Genomic DNA, 19,944 nt, shown 5'->3' with positions numbered 1-19,944 from the left:
AGAGCAGGGCTGGACATTAAGAAATTTACTTTTTGTTTCTTCTAACCACCAGTTCAGCACATGGTGCTTCCATTTCTGTATCCAGCTTGAATGGTAAAATTCAAGTGTGTTACTGCATGTTTGTGCATGAAGGAGCTAATACATATGCAGATGAATTAAAATTAATTAGAGCTAAAACCAACAAAGTGTACATTTCTAGCTATGGGCTACTTGCAACTTAATAAGTTATTCGGTTTGGACTTGCTCATATAATTTTCTGTAAACCATATTCTACTTTTTACAAAAAAAAAGTTAAATACTAGTTTCACGCTGAAGAACTAATGTCTCCATACAGTATGTGTGAATCTTTAAATCAAAATATCAAATTCTACATCTGGCCTGTGAATTTTAAGGGATATTAAATGTTGGGCTATATCTTAGAGGACTGTATTTATAAGGCACATCACTCCATGCAGTATTTTTTCCCCTTAATTCCTGGATCTTCATAGTTACCAGCACTCCAGCCCTGACTCACTCTGAGTTTTTATTCGTGCAACTAAATGAGTAAGAACTTAAACCCCTTACTTTCATGTTAGACCTGAGTGAGAGGCACCCACATATCATGGCTTTGATTGTAAGAGCAATTCTGTGGTTGAGATCCTCATTTTCCACTCTACATTCAGTACACAAATCAAATGCTGGGGTATGAAGTTGTCCAAGGTGTTGCCCAAGGTCCCAAATAATCCTTGAGCTCCTTGGCTTGTGCTCCCTCCTGTGGATTACTAAAAGCATCTGGAGCATGGCATTAGGTCAATTTTCTCCCTAGGAATATCTCCTCCTTTAGCTTCATTTAGCTTAAAGTGGGAAAGGATGTGGGAATTCTCATCAGAGAGGTAAATCCTCAGCTCTAGAATTTCCTGATTCTTCAGTATTCATTTCCACTGGATAAGATACTGAGCAGTGTGAAAGGACCAGATCATTTTGCAGCTTGAAAACCAAAGGCAGATTCCACTTCTGTGAATTAAGGTTTGCAGAAGTGTCTAGACCAACAATCTTAGGGAAGATGCCCTTACACAGAGAGCTGATGTACTTAACCAAATTTAATGTCATTTAACACCTGTGAAAATCCAGAGCCTGCTTTCACACATAATGTAATGCCCTTGTTTGTGCATTTGCTATTTTTACTGTTTCATAGGGTATTATTATTAAGGATACTTGAATTTAGGTTGAACTGATTTTTTTAGAGGTGATTGCTTTAATAATGGATGATTCCAACAGGCTTGAGCCATGTCTTCTGCCAGGAGAGGCCTCAGCAGCAAGTCTGATGTCTGTTGCTCAGGTCTGAGTTGTGGGGAGCTCAATTTGTTTTGTGAGGGCTGAGAAGTTCCCACAGGCTAATTCAGAGGAATTAGAGAGGGAATTATGGAGAAATTAGATCCCACTTTCTTGTATTTAAACGGTACCTGAAGTGCCCCATAGGCTTGTCCCATTTTCTCCTTTAAAAGGTTACTTTTATCCCTTATCTCCTTCCCACAAACTAATCACCCAACTCACCATTAAATGCTGAATAATTATAACGCACAACCCTGAGGGAGGACAAACACTCGTTTTCTTGGTGGTTTGAAGAGGACTTTGACAGCTCTTGAATCATCCCTAGTTATCCAGACAGCCTGTTCCAGTGGGTTTAATGCATTCAAATAAGATACGACAACCTCAGCCAGGGAAAACCGGGCATGGATGGAATTGCCATGGTGCCTGTAAGCAGGTCGGGGAGTATCCTGTTTTTGAAACATTATCATGTCAGATGTTACAGCAGCAGGAGCAGCTTCCTCCTTGTTTTTTTTTCCATGCAAAGAGAAGTAAGGGGGAGCTGCTGGCCAAAGAGCGCTGCCAGCTTCTCTCAGTATATTGGTACTACAAAGGTGGCATTATTAAAGGCAGACAAAAAAAGCCTCTGATCATGCAAACCAAACTGAACCCTAGGAGCTGAAAAACCCTTCCTTTGTGCACTTGGAAACCTTGTTAAGAGCTAACTGGTGCCTGTGTATGAAGGCTTTTCTGCAGCACTTTGGCTGCAAACTGAGACAGGTGTGAGATGCTCTTTCTGTGAGCACTGAAAATTGGGAATCAAGAAGCATCCTCATTGCTGCTAATGGACATCCTGACCTTTCTGCAGAGCATTGCTGAATTTTGTACCTAAAACTTTAAATGGGCACTCTAGGCTTTGGCTGGCAAAAAATTTGATGATTCTGTTTGCAGCAAAAATTCTGGCACTGCAGAACTTTTCATTGTATGACTTATATTGAATATTCCCCTTATTAACTGAATATCCACAGCCATGTAGCACGTAAATGCTGAATATTTATGCAAGGAAACATTACTGTTTGTATATAGCTTAAAGATATATTAAAATCAAACTAGTGCTATGTTATTTTGGTGAAAGGAAACTGTACATTTAATTACAGGAGAGAAAGTAAGTGTTGGACATGAAAATTATGTGCCTCTCAAATCCTGATATGCTTGTGTATGTGTATATATACATATCTGTGTATGTGTACAGTGAGTGTATCCATATGCTTACATACACACAGACCTTGATATAATCTGGAAAACAAGACTTTCCTGACAGGGCTATTTCTCAATACTTCTTCTCAAACTTATGTTTATGCCTTATAAGCTGAATACTACCTATGTAAAGAAATATATCCCTATGGCAATCTCCTAGTTTTGTTAGAAACAAAGGTGGTATTTCTGGCTCAAAACTAATTCAGAGCCAGCTGCTGCATCTCCAAGATCAGCCAGAGCAGAAGTGATTTTAAGCCATTGTTTTATTCTCACAGATTTAAATGCAAGAATTATCTTAATTCCTAGTTTACATTAACGCAGTTCCTGTAATTTTCACCATTTTCCTTCAGTCTAGTATTTTGGGTCAATATAAAACCTGTGATGCTGAAATTAACCTTCTGTTCTCTTCCATGTTACTTCTGCTTTTGCAAGCAGCAACTGTAGACACCAAGGAAACTATTTAACAGTGCAGTTTAGAAATTATATACCTGAAAAAGTGAATGGAGGAATCCTTCTCTTGTCCTCCAGGTTCTTTATGGTGCCTTTAAATGGTTACAGCAGAAGGCAGGTGAGTCCCTGCCACTTCAGTCTTTGGCTTCACAGGTAAAAAGTACAAAGAAGGAATTAGTGCCAAGTTCCTTGATGGCTTTTGTGGCAAGGGCATCAGTTCACTAGACTGAAACTGCCAAATTAATCTCACCTTGGCCAGACTGAATATTTCACCTTTGGGCATGAAGAAATGTTAGTGATTCCTGGAAGTTTTAGGCATTGTTATTTGAAGTTGGTCAAGAGACAAAGGGAAGGTGTAAGTTTATTTGGATTTGTGAGGGGATCTGACCTGTGTTTGGAGCACTGAATGATTGACTGTGTGTGGCAAGAAAGGAAACAGTGAAGGGTGTTCCTGTGGCTCTTTGCTCAAAAGCTTAAGTGTGTTGTGGGAGCTCAACTCCCAGGTCCGAGCTAGAACTGTTCCTGAGTCAATATTTATGTTTACTCTTTTCGACGTGAATTACAATGCAAACAGATGGCCTAGTCAAAGGGGCTTCAATACGAACTGTGCTCAGGAGAACAGGGAATTTAGCTGTGAAATAAATCATTTGCCCTGTTTGTTATGGCACAGATGAACAATATCAGGTCTGCTGGTTTTTTTATGTTATGAGTTGTTCCCTTTTATATCTTACATGTGTTATTCTCACTTAATTTAAGGATTAACTTAAGGCAATGACAAAGTTTTTTTCAGCTGTTGTCCGCCTTCCTAGAAATAAGGATTTCTTAACCAAGAACAGGGAGAGGACCATCTTTCATACCTTTTTCTCCTAGTTTTTTGGGGTTTTTGTTTGTTTGGGTTGGGGTTTTGTCTTTTTTTTCAGAACTACATGGCATGTAATCTTACTTTCAGCGGCTAGATTGTAAATTACTTTTTATTTAGTAACTGCCAGCCTTAATGAATTGTAATTTGACAAAAGCTGTGTAAATACCTCCATACAAAGGAATAAGGCATTCAGGCAAACAGAAAAAGGGGAAAAGAACACTTGAGTGATTAAGAGTATTATCTGGCATGGCACAGGGGCAAATCTTTTTGTTGGTAGCTGAGTCAAAAGACTACACGTGGAGACCTTAATGGCAGCTGAGGACAAGCTGCTCCAAACCTCAGGTGGAGATAAAGACATTTCTGTAGGATGCCTGAACTCGGAGTGACCCACAGGGATGGGGTCAAGCAGCACAACCTGCATATGAACAGACATATAAAGTCTGACTCCAGTTAAAGTTGGCAATTTGAGCTGTGGTGTTTGTGCTTAGCTTCAGTTTCTGATGTAAGTCCTGCTCAGTAGTAGATACCTGAATCTGGACAGCTCTTGCTATTTGTTTTCTAAAAGGGGATGCAGAGCTTGGCCACTTCAGTTGTATAACTGAGCAATTGCTATTGAAGTTCAGGAGCATTAGGTATTCTCTCTGGAAGATGAAAGCGCTGTACATGTTGATTAGTAACATTGACAGAGCAGACTTTACTGAAGTACACTGCCTTTTCAGCAAAGGTATGCTGTGCATGCAGATTGCACCGGATCCCCTAAACTTTTAATTCCATGGGCGTTTATCTGTTTTTAAATATTTCACATGCTCTCTGACCGTAAGTTTTACAGAGGAGATTTCTGTGTAGAGGGAAGGTAAATTTGGCCAAATTAGTAACAGACACTCTGCCCATGGCAAGCCAAGAAGGGACAGGAGGCCTCATTGGGTTTTTATTCATTGTTAAAAAAGATGCTTCAATAAGGACTTAGGCACCCGTAACACATTAATCTCAAACCCAGGATATCTTAGCAGCACTAAAATTATAATTTCAGACAGGAACCCTGAAACTGCCTCACTTTAAGGGCAATTTGAGTCCAGCAGTAGGGATAACCCATACACAGTTCAAAGGCAGCTCCCATTCCTGTTGACCTTGGAGAGGGTGCTGCTGGCATCCTGCCCTCTCTGTGAGGCACTCCAGGATCTCCTCCCGACTCCACATCTCTCCTGGGTCATGTGCTGCATGCCCTGGGTTTATAGATTTGCAGGGAATTTTGCTCTAAGTCTTGGTGTTTCTTCAAAAGCTAAGGATGAGACCACTTGCAGCTCTTATATGTTGACAGGCTGAGACCCCTGGTGGCCTAGTGGTTAGCGTGCAGGACTTTCACTGCTGCGACCACGGGTTCGATTCCCCGGTCTCCTGGCCTGATGGAGGTCGTTAGCCCTGTGTGGCCATCCATCTATGAGAAGGACACTCTAAACAAACCTACGTCCTGAGAACCTCACTGCCATTGTCCAAGCTTGCTTGGCCCCGGCAGATGAACCTTAGGATTAAAGGGTGGGTTCAGTTCAGCGCAGGCTGTGTCTCACCTAAAAAATCCATTGCGCAGGCTGGAAAGGTAAAAGACCTTTCCCCAAATCTTCGTTCGCGAAGATGGGCCATTATTATTATTATGTTGACAGGCATGAAGGACCTTTCAGTTGTATGATTATAATATATTTGTTAGTGGCACATCAGAGCAGTGCATACTTTGTGGTGCAGCTACAACACTGAAGGGTAAGGACATGTCAATACAGAAGCAAGCGTGGGGAAGGAATTTACTTTAAAGTACTTACTGTATTTCCATTATTTTTCTTAATATTTATTTCAAGTTGACTTGAGCACTGTTCCCAAAGGTCTTGGTTTTTCCCTCTGGCAAATGCAGAGCTGCTTTTTATAAAGCATTGTCTGTTTTCCCTGAAGGTTTTCTTCTGGCTCTGATTGCTTTTAAATGTCACTCTGCTGCTTAAGGCTCCTGGTAGGTGGTCTGAGCTGAATGTTTACTATCATATGGCTTTATACCTCTACTTATTTTCCATCATGACCTAGTAACCTTCTTCTCCAAATGCCAAAGGTGAAATTTAGTTTTAAATGACTTAGTTGCCTAGGCAGAATTGCTATTAATCAGAACAGGAAATATTACTGGGAAATGAACTTTGATAGCAGTTTAACACACTGTATCTACTGGCAGACAATTTCACCTGAGCCTTAGGTTTACCTTGAAATTGGAGATTTTTCTTGTGAAACACATTGTTGCCATTGCAAGTGTACATAGTTTTAAAAATTTTTATCTGCTGCAGTTTGCTTTATGACTTCATTTTGAGGCCATGTTGGTTTTTAGTCACCGTCTCAGCCAATTCATTTCATCAAATTAATATTTTCAGTGAATACTGTGAAGACAGTGGGGAGTTCTAAAATGGTGAAAATAAACATTTAACTCATACATAAACTGGTGATTCATTGAAAGTGTTATTTACGTTTTCGTTTGCCTATAAGCTGAAGCTGGTTGCACAGAAAAATCCTTTTGCCTTGTTTGCACACATATGATTTGGGACTAATACCTTCCCAACATTATTATCTTCACAATACAATATGCAACTCAATAATGAAGGCAGTGATTGCTGCATACAATTTTGTGCAAGTAATGAAAGGTATGTTATCACTTGAAATCTAGTCAGTTAAGGATTAAAAATAGGCTTAAGTGCTATTTGATATCTCTTTATTTTTTAAATGTTCTTATCTACTTTATTACAATATGGAGGACTAATAATAGAGGATCCTGAGTACCTAGAAATCATGGTCCACTTTGCCTAGTGCCTACTCCAAAGCCACTTGAAACAGTAGGAGCCTTTGCACAGCAGATAAAGTAAAAAAAAAAAAACTATTTTTTTCCTTCAAACTCTGATTTACAGAAACAGAAGTATTACTTCACATGCAAATCCTTTTTACTGTGGTCAGACTATTTATAAAGTTTATTACATATATTATTAAAATAATAAAATCTCTCAATTTTATTTTTCTCTTACCAGGTCTCAAAACACTCTGAAAGCTGAAGCCTCAATTTTGAAATGATCCGCCTAGAAACCAATTCCTGTTCTCTCTTGGAATCTCGTGTAGTAAACAGGTAAAAGGCTCAATGTCTGTAGAGCTTATTCTGGGATCAGTGTGTGTGAGGACAGGAAGAATATATTTTTTTGAATAAAATATAACATCATTCTTTTTTCTTGGTATGAAGACAGGCTGAGAGAGTTGGGGGTGTTCATCCTGGAGAAGAGAAGGCTCCATGGAGACCTTAGAGCCCCTTCCAGTGCCTAAAGGGCTTTAAGAGAGCTGGAGAGGGACTTTTCAAAAGGGCATGGAACAATAGGACAAAGGGAATGGCCTTAAGATGAAGGAAGGTGGGTTTAGATTAGACATAAGAAATAAATTCTTTAAGGGTGGAACAGGTTGCCCAGAGAGGTTGTGGACTCCCCCATCCCTGGAGGCATTTGAGGCCAGGCTGGAATGGGGCTCTGAGCAACCTAGTCAAGTGGAAAGTGTCCCTGCCCATGGAATGAGTGATCTTTAAGGTCCCTTTCAACCCCAACCATTCTATACTTCTGTGATTGTCTATCCTGAGATATTGCCATGGCTCTGAAGCTCTGAGGCTCAAGCCTTGCAAATGCAGTAATTTAACTGCAGACCAGTGAAAATTAACACAGCAGACAAACCGTGAGCTGCTAAATCTCCAGCAATAACAGCCCTGCTTAATCCTATGGGCACTCACATCCATTTTTCCTACAAACAAGCTGTGCTGATCTCACACGTACCCAGCATCCAGATTCATCTCACGCTGGGTTAGGCATCCAACCTCGGCTCCCAAGGCAAGAGTCCAGCTGCCCTGGGCTCCCTCTGGAGTCAACGAGAAGAGACAAGCATCTTGAGCAGGTGATTCATGGACCACACCAAAGATCTGAATCACTCCCACGGAGTGGCTCCCTCACTCCACTGATTACAGAGGAAACCGAGGGTAAATGGGTTCATGATGTAGGTGGTCAGCCAGGTGGAATGTATCCAAACCGGTTCTAGTTGGGCAGGAGTTGCATTATCACAGCTGGTTCTGAATCCTTGACTCCAGTTTCTTCTTCCAATATCATTCACAACTACGGCACACGAATGTGGCCTTTCCTAAAAGTATTTTTTTTTTTCAAAATGGATAGCTAAATAATGTGCAAATCTATTGCCCTGAACTTACAACTGAATGCACTTTTAGGTCAATATCTTTCATGATAGTTATAAACTATTTGAAGATGTGCTGAAATCAGTCTACACTAAGCGAATGTACTATGTTTGTATTAGGTATCATGGGTATATTTCACTTCATATTGAAATAAATGATACTTGGCTTTAGAAATCCTTTCTAGCTCAAGGGGATTTCTGCTGCTGTAAACCCACACAAAAAAGACAAGAGCTGCAATAATTCTGAACTGCAAATTGCACAACTGAAGCTGAAACTAAGCTGAAAACCTTTTCTAGTTCAGCAGGTTTGGACTTGAGTGGGCATATGTGGTTTTGGTTGCAGGAATAGCAGCTGAATTAAAAAAATATTTATGGTCTTGACATAGGTAGGATTCCCATTAAAATAAATTGTGTAAGTTCATCTGGTCAACTCCAGGTTCGTGTGTGCTTTGTGGAGATTTTTTTTCCAATCAGAGGGAGTAAATCCAACTCAAAAACCCTCTTAAATTTCAGAGCAGCCAATTCTGATTTGATTTACACCTACCTAAATCCAACACACATCCATGTAGACCCATATTATACAAATAAAATGCCAGTCTTAAGAACCGTGTCAAGGCCCTGTTTCTAGAAGTCACGGCTTCTATTGCCAAAGGGCTGACACATTTACCAGTGCACTTATGGGCATAACCATTAATTACCTGTGTCCTCTTCTCTATAGGCCACCTTCCAGCCTCTTCCCCTCTCATTCCTTCTCCCTCAGGCAAAGTGTCTCCTCTGTCTAGCAACCTCTGGAGACATTTGTTACAGAAACAGAATGGTCCAGGTCACATCTATCTACCGACAAAAGGATAATCAGTGCTGTTGGCAAAAGCCCTGTTCTTTCATCTATTCATTTTGGTATGAAATGTGTTCAAAATGCATTTTGCTGCTAAGTCATTAAGTCATCTGTAAAGGATAAGAAGTAAATAAGGTACCATCAGCTCGACTCACAGGGGGAAAAAAATGCGTAGGCACTCTTGGACTATTTTCAGTGGAGGTTTTGTGCTCAAGCAGGGTGGCTTTGAGGCTCACAAAGGAAACCTCAGCACAAATGAAGCATAAAGCACTCAGTGGGCAGAGAAAGCAGTGGGGGAAGCAAACAGAGAAGTGCTTTGCTCCTTCACCTTCTCGTGGGCAGCTCTTCCTTGCTGGTGGCACCAGGTGTTTGTCCTCAGAGCTGCCGGACCTCGACATCTCACCCTGCAACACTCTCTGGCAGGAAGAGGTGGCTGTTTTGCTAAGCCTGGATAAACATTAGGATCTAATTTATCATGTGACAGGAAAGGAAAACCTTTCCCTCTTCCCCCCATCCCATTTTTAACAGCCTTTGTTTGAATTTCATCAGGTGATTTTGAGGTGCAAGGAGTGGGGAGATATTTAACCTGGGTCTCTGAACTGATTATTCTGCTGTCAGCTGATGTACGTATGGCTCTTTCCAGACACAACTCCAAGTGTTACATCTCACTGAATGACATGGACAGGGAGCCAGACCTCTCACTGAGCTTACAAAAGAGACATCACACTCGTTTAATTAAAAAGAACTGAGCTGCTGGTGCTGTTCATGTCATATGGTATATCCTGTATTACATGCCCAGGAGGAAGAAAAAAAGGAAACTCTTTTCCTTGTCCTACAAAGTAAATAGGAATGCTGAGAAATATTTTGGTACTTGCAGAACCTGGGAGTTCTCTTGACTTTATTATTTCATGTGTATTAAGTGCAGTACAGAGCATTATGCAAAGATCTGATTATTTAGTTTTATTTGTGGCATTCCAAGTCCTAGCCCTACACTGATCCACTCTCAGTTACTGTGGACTGCAGACAGGGATAGGAGTGTGCCCAGGCGGCCAAAAAGGTCAACGGCACCTGGGCTGTATCAGGAATAGTGTGGCCAGCAGGACCAGGGAAGTGATTCTTCCCCTGTACTCACCACTGGTGAGGCCACCCCTGGAGTGCTGTGTCCAGCTCTGGGCCCCTCAGTTCAGGAAGGACATTGAGGGGCTGGAGAAGGTCCAGAGAAGGGCAACGAGGCTGGTTAAGGGACTGGAGAACAAGTCCTACGAGGAGTGGCTGAGGGAGCTGGGGTTGTTTAGCCTGGAGAGGAGGAAGCTCAGGGGAGATCTCATCACTCTCTACAAGTCCCTGAAAGGAGATTAGAGCCTGGTGAGGATTGGTCTCTTTTCCTAGTCAACCAGCAGTAGGACAAGAGGACACAAGCTTCACTGGGGGAGTTTTAGGTTGGACATTAGGAAGAAGTTCTTCACAGAAGGAGTGAGTGGGCATTGGAACAGGCTGCCCAGGGAGGTGGTGGAGTCACCACCCCTGGAAGTGTTTAAGGAAAGACTGGATGTGGCACTCGGTGCCATGATCTGGTTGACAAGGTGGTGTTGGGTCGTAGGTTGGACTTGATGACCCCAGAGGTCTTTTCCAACGCAGTTGATTCTGTGATTCTGAGGGGAGCTGAGGCGACAGGCGCAGGCCAAGGCGGAGAGGGCACACTGAGGCGACGGGAGCGGGTTGGGACAATGGGACCCATCCCCGGCTTCCCCTCTGATCGCGTTGGCCGTGGCGGGAGCCGCAGCCCCGCCTGGCCGGGCCCTGCCGCGACACGCAAGCCCCGCCACGGGCTGCGACTGCGAGGAGACTCTGGCACACGCCGCGCTGACTCCTCCAGCCTTGCCCTTTTCTTATCCCTCAGCGAGCCCGCCTCCCTCCCCGGGCGGGCACCGTGGACGGCGGGAGTATCGCTTGTGTGACATGAGAGGGGGGTGCGGGTCTCGAACCGGCGTGCTGGCGCGGCGGGCGGGGAGGGAGGGAGCGAGCGGGGCAGGAGCGGGCACGCCGCGCGGTGCATTGTGGGCGCCGCCGTGATTGCTGCGGAGCCGCGGAGTGCGCTGGGAGCGGCGGGAGGAGGGGGAGGCAGAGGCTGTGCTCGGTGTGGCACTGGCAGCGCTACCGCGGCCATCGGGGCTCCGCGGGCTTGTGCCGCCCCCTCAGGGCACCACCCGGTGCGGGAGAGCCCCTCGCCGGCCGCCACGGGCGCAGCGGGCGGAGCCGGGCCCGGGCCGAGGGGACGCTCCCCCACCGCTCGGTAGGGGCGGGAGGGAGGGAGCGCTCGCCGGGGCCTCCGCGCCGGGCTCGCTGTGGGCTGTGCTGGGGCCTCCGGCGGGGTGCGAGGGAGGAGGGAAAGAGGGAGAAGGGAGGAGGGAGGCCCGGCCGGCGCTGCCCGTGGCGGGCGGGGGAGCAGCAGAGCCCCGCCGCCCGCAGCTTTGTTCGCCGGGCCCTCCGACGCTCGTCCCACTCCTCTGCCCCAGTCCGAGCGCCCTCCCGGTTCCTTTCTTTCCCGTCTGCTGGATATCTCAGTGTGGGAGCATCGCCTGCGGGACCGACCCGCGGTGCGGGACTAGGAAACAACAGGTCTTCCCCCCACCCCTCCTCGCCTTTTCTCCGAAGTGGCACTGGCGCCTCGCTGTTGGGATTATAAATGTTTGAACTAAGACCCGGGGAACTGGAAGGAGAGCCTCCCGTTGGAATTAACAGGAGAGAAAACAAGGGAGGCTTTTCCAAATCCTCCGCAAGAAAGCCCGTGCTGTTTTTTTCCCGTGCTGTCCGCACGCTGTTTAATAATGCGATTGTGACCTAAGTGGAATTTATGAGAGAAGAACTAATTGAAGCTTCTTGCACCGCTGCATCGGACTACTTTTTTTTTTTTTTAATTTTCTCAGCACATGATTCCTCCATCCCAGCTGTTGCAGGACCCGTGGGCCAGTAATAGAGGGATGGGAAGCTGAGGCAGTTTATTTTAACATTCTTCTGTTCCGGGGACTTTGCGAGTTGGCTGAAGCTGCTGCTGCTGCTTTTTACTGGATCTGCTCTTTCTTCGGCAGGTTTATTTGTTTTCATGTGCACGGGGTGTTTCGATTAAACAGACATTGGACTGGAGCTGAATGGATGCTTTGCAAGCCGAAAGGTTTTGGGGGGTAACAGAAAACTGCTAAAACAGAGAAGAACTGGTACTGCAGGAAACCTGGGGCCTGTCTTCCAAGCCTTTTTGTTTTATTGAGCAAGGTAAATAACGTAGTGGGGAAAATACAGGGCTTATCGTAGTCATGCATGAAAGTGTTACAAAGCATCTCAGATCGTTCCAAGTCTTTCAGGGGATAGAGAGGACTCACAGTAAGACTCAGAATGAGTTTAGTTGTTCTTTAACATGTTCAGATATGGGTATGAAATTTAAGGCTGAGAACAAAGTTCGTGCCACCTGAGAGGTTGAGAGAACTGCTTTTTCTGATGTGCCTTATGTTCTTGTAGGTTTGTGATGGTGAGAGAGGCTGTCTGAAGAACTAGAGAAGTCTTAGTGGTTCAGTGAGAGTGTGCAGTAATTATATTAGTGGTTTTTTCCATGCTTTTTAAAAACTTGATGCCTTAGCTCTGGTAAGGATCTGTTAGAGTCTCTAAAAAGTCCTCCCAGTTTTAACAGTAGTACGGTGCTTACATTTGCATTGTTTTAACTGTGTTCATTCTCTGCCTTTAATTATTTTTGCTTACCTTTCCTTTTGTTATCCACATTGACAGCTGCTACTACTTTGTAATGAATTTTTTTGCTTTTTATCTTCCTTCACGTGTTTTATCTCCTGAATTGGACTATTTGGATTTACCTCTAATTTACATGCATCACTTTCACCGTAAACTTTCTGCAGCCAACAAAAGCTCAAAGTACTGTTTTAGGTGTGATCTTTATACGTTTGAAGCATTGGAAGGAACAGATAATGATTCTCAAAATGTGCAGTGTAATCGGTTACTGGGTTAAGTGTATAATTTTGGGGGCAAGCTGCATGCCTTATCTTTGTTTTTTTTTTTCTTCAAGATCTCGGCAGCAGTTCACTCCTGACAGAAATATAAATCCATTAAAATGAGATCACACTTTGAAACGTGGCTGTAAAAATCTGGTTTTGCAAGAAGTCACAAGATTCTCATTAAGAAGTGATGCCTTGATTAAATTGACTGTGTTACCTTTTCTCAGCCTTAATGAAACAGTGGCAAACACTGAGGTGTTGGCAGCCCTTGTTGATTCTATCATGGGGAAAAGCTAAGTGGGTATTATGGGCAGCACTCAAAATGCCTGTTTGGATCTGTTTGACTCGACTTTACGGTCTTTATTTTGTCTCGTTTCATTTCAAGATGATGTGTGAGGTGATGCCAACCATCAGTGAGGCCGAGATTCCCGCTGGGGGAAATGGAGGCCACGGTTCAGGTTCCCCATTACAGTCAGATGCTGATTCCCATTTTGAGCAGTTAATGGTGTCCATGTTGGAAGAAAGGGATCGCCTCCTGGAAACACTGAGGGAAACTCAGGAGACCCTGGCACTGACCCAGGGCAAGCTGCATGAAGTCGGTCATGAGAGAGATTCCTTGCAAAGACAGCTCAATACTGCACTCCCACAGGTATGGACATCTTGAAAGGAAGGTCCCTTTCAATAATTTCTGTACTCTTTGTGGTGTTTTGTTGACTTTTTATGTGTTTAATTTGCTGAAGAGTCAGGTTGTGTTAGGGGAAGATGAATCTGGCTTAGGACTATCCTGAAGTGTCTGTTGGTGCTTACTCACTTTGAGAAAGGTACAAAAGCAAAGCATGGCAGCCCTTTCCCTCCAGTGTGCTTTCCCAATTGCTGGAATTTCTTTGGCTTAGGATGAGTATGAAGTTGTAATGACATTGTATCAACATTCTTTTGTTTCACAGAACTTGATGGACTTCCTTCTGTCACTATTATTTCTTTAACGCTGTTTCTAGCTGTCTGATTAATTCATGTGCTGAAGAATTGATACCTGGTTGAATGAAAAGTGTTCAAGGGGGGTTTGCAACGAGATGGTCTTTAAGGTCCCTTCCAACCCAAACCATTCTGGTATTCTATGAATATTCCATACAGGCCATTCTGACACTATTATGGACTTTTGATTTAAAACTTGAGAAGGCGAAGACTGATATCTTGTGAATACATGCTGAGTTGTCATGGCAATGTAGGAGTCTGAGTGTGTTGTTCAACCCATTTAGTTACTTTTGAAAAGTTTGGATTTGTTTTTTTTTGTTTTTTGTCCTGTTAGGAGTTTCTAATTCCTGACTTGGAGGATGCAGTGCACCAGCACGTGGCCTGTGGTGCTAAGTTTGTTATGTAAGGAACATAGTTAGGAAAGGTGATTGGTGCCTACAGAACTTCTTGGATTTTATCCATTCTGATTAAAAATAGTACAAACTGCACTTTGAACGTGTTGAGAAGCATTTAGTTGTAGGCAAAGCACAGCAGAGGCTGCTTTAGGTGTTGGTTAACTGTTGATAGCCTTGTGCTTTCTAGCATGTCCCCAGTGTCACAATGATGTTATTACTTTTACAAATGTTTACATATCCTTAAATATATTGTAGTTACTGTTTATACCCTTTAAAACAGTAGTTTTAAACCCTTGTGTTTCACTGCTCTCATTATAATGTAATCACTGTGTGACTCTTGGTGTCGTAATTGGTCCCAGCAATTACCGAGGGATAGAAACAAAAAAAAGTTATACATGTTAATCTAGTTGTATTTCAGTGGTGTGATGGAAATCCGAAAGGAGAAGTTTCCAACTTTTGCTGTTGCCTGTGTTAAATCATGTGCTGCAGGCAAAAATCGTTTCTTTGGTTTTTTGTTGTAATAACTGTGGCTTCTCTTCAGCCTCTGTGTTAGGTCTGCTGCATTAATGGATGCCATTAACCAGTTGTGTGACCTGGTAACTGTTACACTTGCATTTGTGGCTGAGTAGAATCACCCAAATTCCAAACTGTGCTGTTCCCCTTTTCAATTCTCAGCTTTCTTTCCTAAATCTAGTAAGCTACTTACATGTAAACATCTCTTTCTAAACATTTCTGAAAGATTAATAAACAGTTCCCGCTTTCAAGAATGTAATAATTGCATGGCTTCCTATGAAATCTGTAGGAAAAGCAAGTCAGTTGAGAGAGAAATTTTACTGCAATTTTATCTAAATACACAGCAGTGTATGGATTTTTGTAGATTGCTGTTAAAAGTACTGTTTTCATGCTGTGAAACTGCCACTTTCGTCCTCAGTGGGGCTTGGCTTATTGTGAAAGGTGACGACTGATGGTGCTTTGAAGAGTAAGAAGTATATTATTATTATTATTGCTACAATCAGCAGTAACTGCTGTATTTGACAAATTTTGTTGTTGTTATGGTAGAGTCAGTTACTTCATGGGTGTAAATTTCTGATGAGGTGAAACAATATTTTTTTTAAATGCTAATAGATGTTCACTGTCAAAACTGTGGTGACTAATATTTGAAACTATTCACACTTTTTTGTTAATTATTTTGAGCTGAGAGTTTTTTTTAAACTACTGCCTCAAATGGCCCATTGTTTAACTGTGAATTTCAAGAAGGGTGGAAGCAGGATAACTTTAAATTTATTGACAGATGTGTTATATTTTTTCAGGAAAGAAGGGATAGTTGTGTACGTATTTAATTTTTTTTTTAATCATGGTAGTTGTTTTCAATTTAGTAGATCTGTCAAGTTCAATTTAACGAGCTGTACAAAGACCGGTATAATTGCATGAATTACTAAGTCACTGTGTAACCAAAGTGTTATTTCTCCCTCAGACTTGGCTTGTAAGAAGTCTTTGTAGTTGATTTTACAGTGCTTTATCTTAATGAATGTTGTACTGAATTGTTTATATGTTCACTTTTCCTGATTTATGTTTTTAGCTGAATCAGCCAGTTTTAGACTGCTCTGATACTGATGAAAAATTCATGTATAAAATATAAAAAAGGAATGCTGGATTTCTTCTATAGCAAAACTGTTTCTCTGCTTTTAGTATGAACACACTGAATTTCTGATGGAATCCCTGTATTAATTCCTTACATTCACTGAGCTTCTGTGTGTAAGAAAGAGGTTCAGACTGGTGTGTATATAGTTAATTACAAAATGGCAAATTAGTACTTGGGTATTTACACATCTGGTAGATTATAAAAGCAAATGTAGGGTTTTTTTCTGCAGCAGTGATACACATTTTCTGAAGCCTGAGAGGTGCAGACTTTTCTAGCACACTTAGTGTGGTGGGCAGGTAGGAATTTTAGGCATCAGTTCTAATTCACATAAACCTGGGACAGCTATTTAGAGTACAATGCCTTTTGTTGGGGATGTTTAATTCACTGAGAGAAGAGCATTTTAATGTGATATAGATGGGTTTAATCTGTTACATTTACGCAAAGTAAAACTGCCCTTTTTTTTTGTTTGTATGGACAGCTGAAAATGAAATAATCACCACTGCCTTGCTAAAATAACTGGATTCTTGGCAATGCTTTTTGTTTTCTGGGAGTTACCTGCTATTACACATTACCTCAGTCCAACTGTACTCTGACCTTGGAAGATGAACTTGAGGAATCAAATTGCTGTGCAAGACCTTAATTTTATTCTTTCCAGAATTTTTCCCAGGAAAAAACTAAAAATGAACTTTTTAGTTGGAGAGCTTATGGAACTTTAATGTAAACACATCCAGTTATGATTCTAATTATGGTCTTAGTGGATTTAATTATGCCTTTTATGTGCCTTGTAGAGTGTATTCTACAAAATTCAAGGTTTAAAATTTATAAGTTAATCTGTGAAACATCCAGGATGCTACTGTATTTAAAAGTTAAATTTAAAAGGTAGAGAGGTCTAAGTGAGTACCTGTTCTTGCTATCAGGGTGTTGCAGGCCAGGGTTCATTTTGCTGGTGGAATTTCATGTAGATATTTCTGTAAATGAAAACAAGATGCTTGTTTTGGATGAAGGAGACTAGAGTTTAATTTACAGTGATTCTGATGCCTGTCACAAGTGAAAACACAGTAGAATTCACAACAGCTTCATCAGGATGAAAATTTTAATGTGTATGTTAAGAATTTTATAAGCTGATGTACAAATAATATGCTTCTGTAATGCAGCAATGCTTAAGATTCATCTTAATCTTGCACCTCTAATCTTTTGATCTTAAATTTATCATTTTTATTTCTATGCAAGGCAAGCAAAATAGTTTTTTCTGGATATGTGATGGTCATGTTCAATAATGTCTGTATAGGAGCAGATGAGAACTTTCGGTCAAGTGCTGTGTGTAAGTAAGAGCACTTTAATATGGAGTTAAATGTGGGAAAAAAACCCTGCCTATAATTATGGTTTGGCTTTACCAGGTTGCTTATCAGATCTTAATTTTAAAATGAGTCCACAGCGGGTCATTTTTAGTTGCTTTCTACCCATAGTGAATAGTTTATCACTACTTCACACTTCAGTTAAAAATAATGTCAGTTTATATTAATTATATTAATTAAATTCAGATATGTCTCTATAGAATGATCTTCGTCAGACCATCTCAGAAATTCTGTTCAATGCCTCACATGTCAGAAATACCAAAACACTTGGTCCAGAGACTGCCCTGGTGTAGTTTTGTAATGATGGACTGAAGGATTTAGTTGCCATTTTATTAACAATGGTACTTGGATTTCCTCCAGGCAAGTTTTAAGTAATACAGGATGTCACAGATGTAGAAGTGAGGTTTTGAATTATACATAATTTGAAGAACACAGTTGCAGAAAGTGCATTAAGCAAAGGCCTTGCCAAACTCTGCAGAGGCTGAAATTTTCTCAGCATTGGAAGTGCAGCTCCATTTCCAGTATTCACAGATGTTCAGCCTTGAGCTGACATGGCTTTTACTTCTTACTCTGGCAAGAACTGGTGCTGACCTCTAAATACCAGCCATTAGTGTCAGCAGAGCACTGTGAGTTCAGAAATGATGGAGATCCAAAGGGATCTCAGATGTGTAACTGTATGTCAGGGCAAATGTATCCTCCACTTCTGTCATCCCCTTCTGACAGCAAAGACATGACTCTGTTGCATTTTCAGACAACTGGCATTTTAATTTTGTCTGTGTTGAGTTTCAGTTGCTAAACCTTGCTAAATTACTGGATAGATCTGGCTTTGCAGTTTAAGTCAAGATGGAGATAGGAGTTAATGTTCAGAATTCTTCACTGACTGTATCGATAAACCTCAGCTTCCCTGACATTTCTTTCTTTGCAGAGTGTGGAAACAGCCAACTTTTGCCCAAAATCTTCAGAATATGAAGCTATCTGAAAGTATACACTTAAATAATGTATAAATTATTTAAGCTATACTTAAATAATCTAGTGGAGTACACTGAGGACCAAGTCTCCAGCATTGGTTCTGACTTTTTAGTTTCTCATTTAAATATATTTAGGTTTGTTGTTTGAAACATCTCACCCCTGCCCAGCACACATCTGTTTGCCTATTGTTAGCAACTTTCTGTTTATACTGTGGTTTTAATTTAAGTTTTCTTTGTTATAAATAGACCTTTTAGCTAGATTAAACTTGGAATTAATTTTAGGTTGTCTTGTACTTGAGGATGAATTTTAGTGCTGTTATGATGTCCCATTTATCTCTGTAATAAGCAGATTTTATGAAGTCTGAAACTATTGGTTTCATTTTCCTTCATTTATTTGTAGGAAGAATGTTTTGGCGACTACACAAGAAATGCTTTTTACTTGTTTTTAATAGTGAATGAGACCCCAAAAGATGAGCTAGTGGTTATTTTTGCCTATTCCTCAGCTACTATGTACAAATATCTGACAATGGGTTTATTAATGCTTGGTTTGCTGTAGTCTAACAAACAGGCTGGATATAAGTTTGGGTGAAAAGAGCTATAATCAAAACAAGGTGTTTTAAAAATATGTTCTATATTTAGAACTAGATGAACTTCACATATATGCTCATCAGTGGTAACTTGTCTGTAGCCTCTGGTACAACAGGGAGTGTGTATTTTGGTATTCTGAGAATTCTTCCTCTGCAACCTTGTATTTTTCTCAGCTCTTTTTAGGAGTGTGAGTAAAAACTGCTTTGAAGAGGTTTAGTAGCAAGACTTAAAGATTCTATGTGGCTATATAAAAAAAAAGAACACCTTTTGGCATTTTTTCTTACATATGAATTAAGAATACAATTCCCCACCCCCTTGCAAATTCTTAGTGTTTTAATGTCCACTGGCCTGAGACCTTGGTTTGTCCTTTCTGATGTTTATTTAGCAGGGGTGAATGTTGGTTTTACTCACTATAGATTTTGAACTTAGAATCAAAAGGACACATTTGTTTGTGTTTTGATATATAATTAACAAATTATAATTAACAGTGTTGTTAGAGAACTTGATTCTTAGGAGAGAACGTTTTAACTGTCTGATTAGTAACTTTTTTCTCTGCATCTCAAAACTGCATTAATGTACTTCACACTTCAATTTTGGGATTTTTTTTTTTTTAGTTTCCAGCTTTAAAGGAATATGACAGAGGTCTTCCTGTAAGCTGCTTTTGGCAATTTAGGCAGCTTAAGTCACTTTGAGTCTATAAGGGTGACTGGAATCTGTTGACATATATTAGAAAATGCTTATCATAATCTCTTGTGTATATGGATCTCAAACCACAAACACTGAGAAGGGATATATGTGTGTTGTGTGAGTCGGGTAATCTGGGTGTTCAGAATTTTCCAAGTAGATTTTTTTGGGAACCTGCCTATGGATTCTCCAAGTGTAAATGTGTGGCAGTTCTTGCCAGGAAAGATGTTTTCCCATTCTCCAGGGCTCAGAGAGGAATTATTATTTTGCTGCCGAATGGAGCTGAGGTTTTTGTTCAACTTGACTTTTTCACAGAGGCTCAGGGAAATGCTCTTTCCACATTTTGTGAACTTCAGGTGATGGTGTAGTGAGCTGAATACATATCTGTGGGTCACTTGAGGAGATTCCTCTCCTAGTT

General features: G+C 41.4%; 1 protein-coding gene across 11 annotated transcripts in view; it reads left to right on the top strand.

Annotated features, from left to right (window-relative positions):
* The first annotated feature begins 11,058 nt into the window (after window positions 1-11,058).
* The window catches only part of PPFIA1 (PTPRF interacting protein alpha 1), a 49,759-nt gene continuing 40,873 nt past the window's right edge, over window positions 11,059-19,944 (top strand). For 4 of the 11 annotated variants that reach the window (XM_027706536.1, XM_027706529.1, XM_027706528.1 and 1 more), the window contains exons 1-3: window positions 11,060-12,194; window positions 12,827-12,916; window positions 13,308-13,571. In XM_027706536.1, the coding sequence (XP_027562337.1) occupies window positions 12,896-12,916; window positions 13,308-13,571 (285 nt within the window). In that variant the 5' untranslated portion in view covers window positions 11,060-12,194; window positions 12,827-12,895. Of the gene's footprint in view, window positions 12,195-12,826; window positions 12,917-13,307; window positions 13,572-19,944 lie in introns of all 11 variants that reach the window. The other 7 variants (XM_027706525.1, XM_027706527.1, XM_027706524.1 and 4 more) reach the window with 4 other exon arrangements.

Source organism: Neopelma chrysocephalum, unplaced genomic scaffold, assembly GCF_003984885.1.
Source record: "Neopelma chrysocephalum unplaced genomic scaffold, ASM398488v2 Primary Assembly neopelma1_381, whole genome shotgun sequence".
NCBI classification, from domain to species: domain Eukaryota; kingdom Metazoa; phylum Chordata; class Aves; order Passeriformes; family Pipridae; genus Neopelma; species Neopelma chrysocephalum.
The sequence above is the reverse complement of the archived record's forward strand: the minus strand, read 5'-3'. Positions and strand labels throughout refer to the sequence as shown.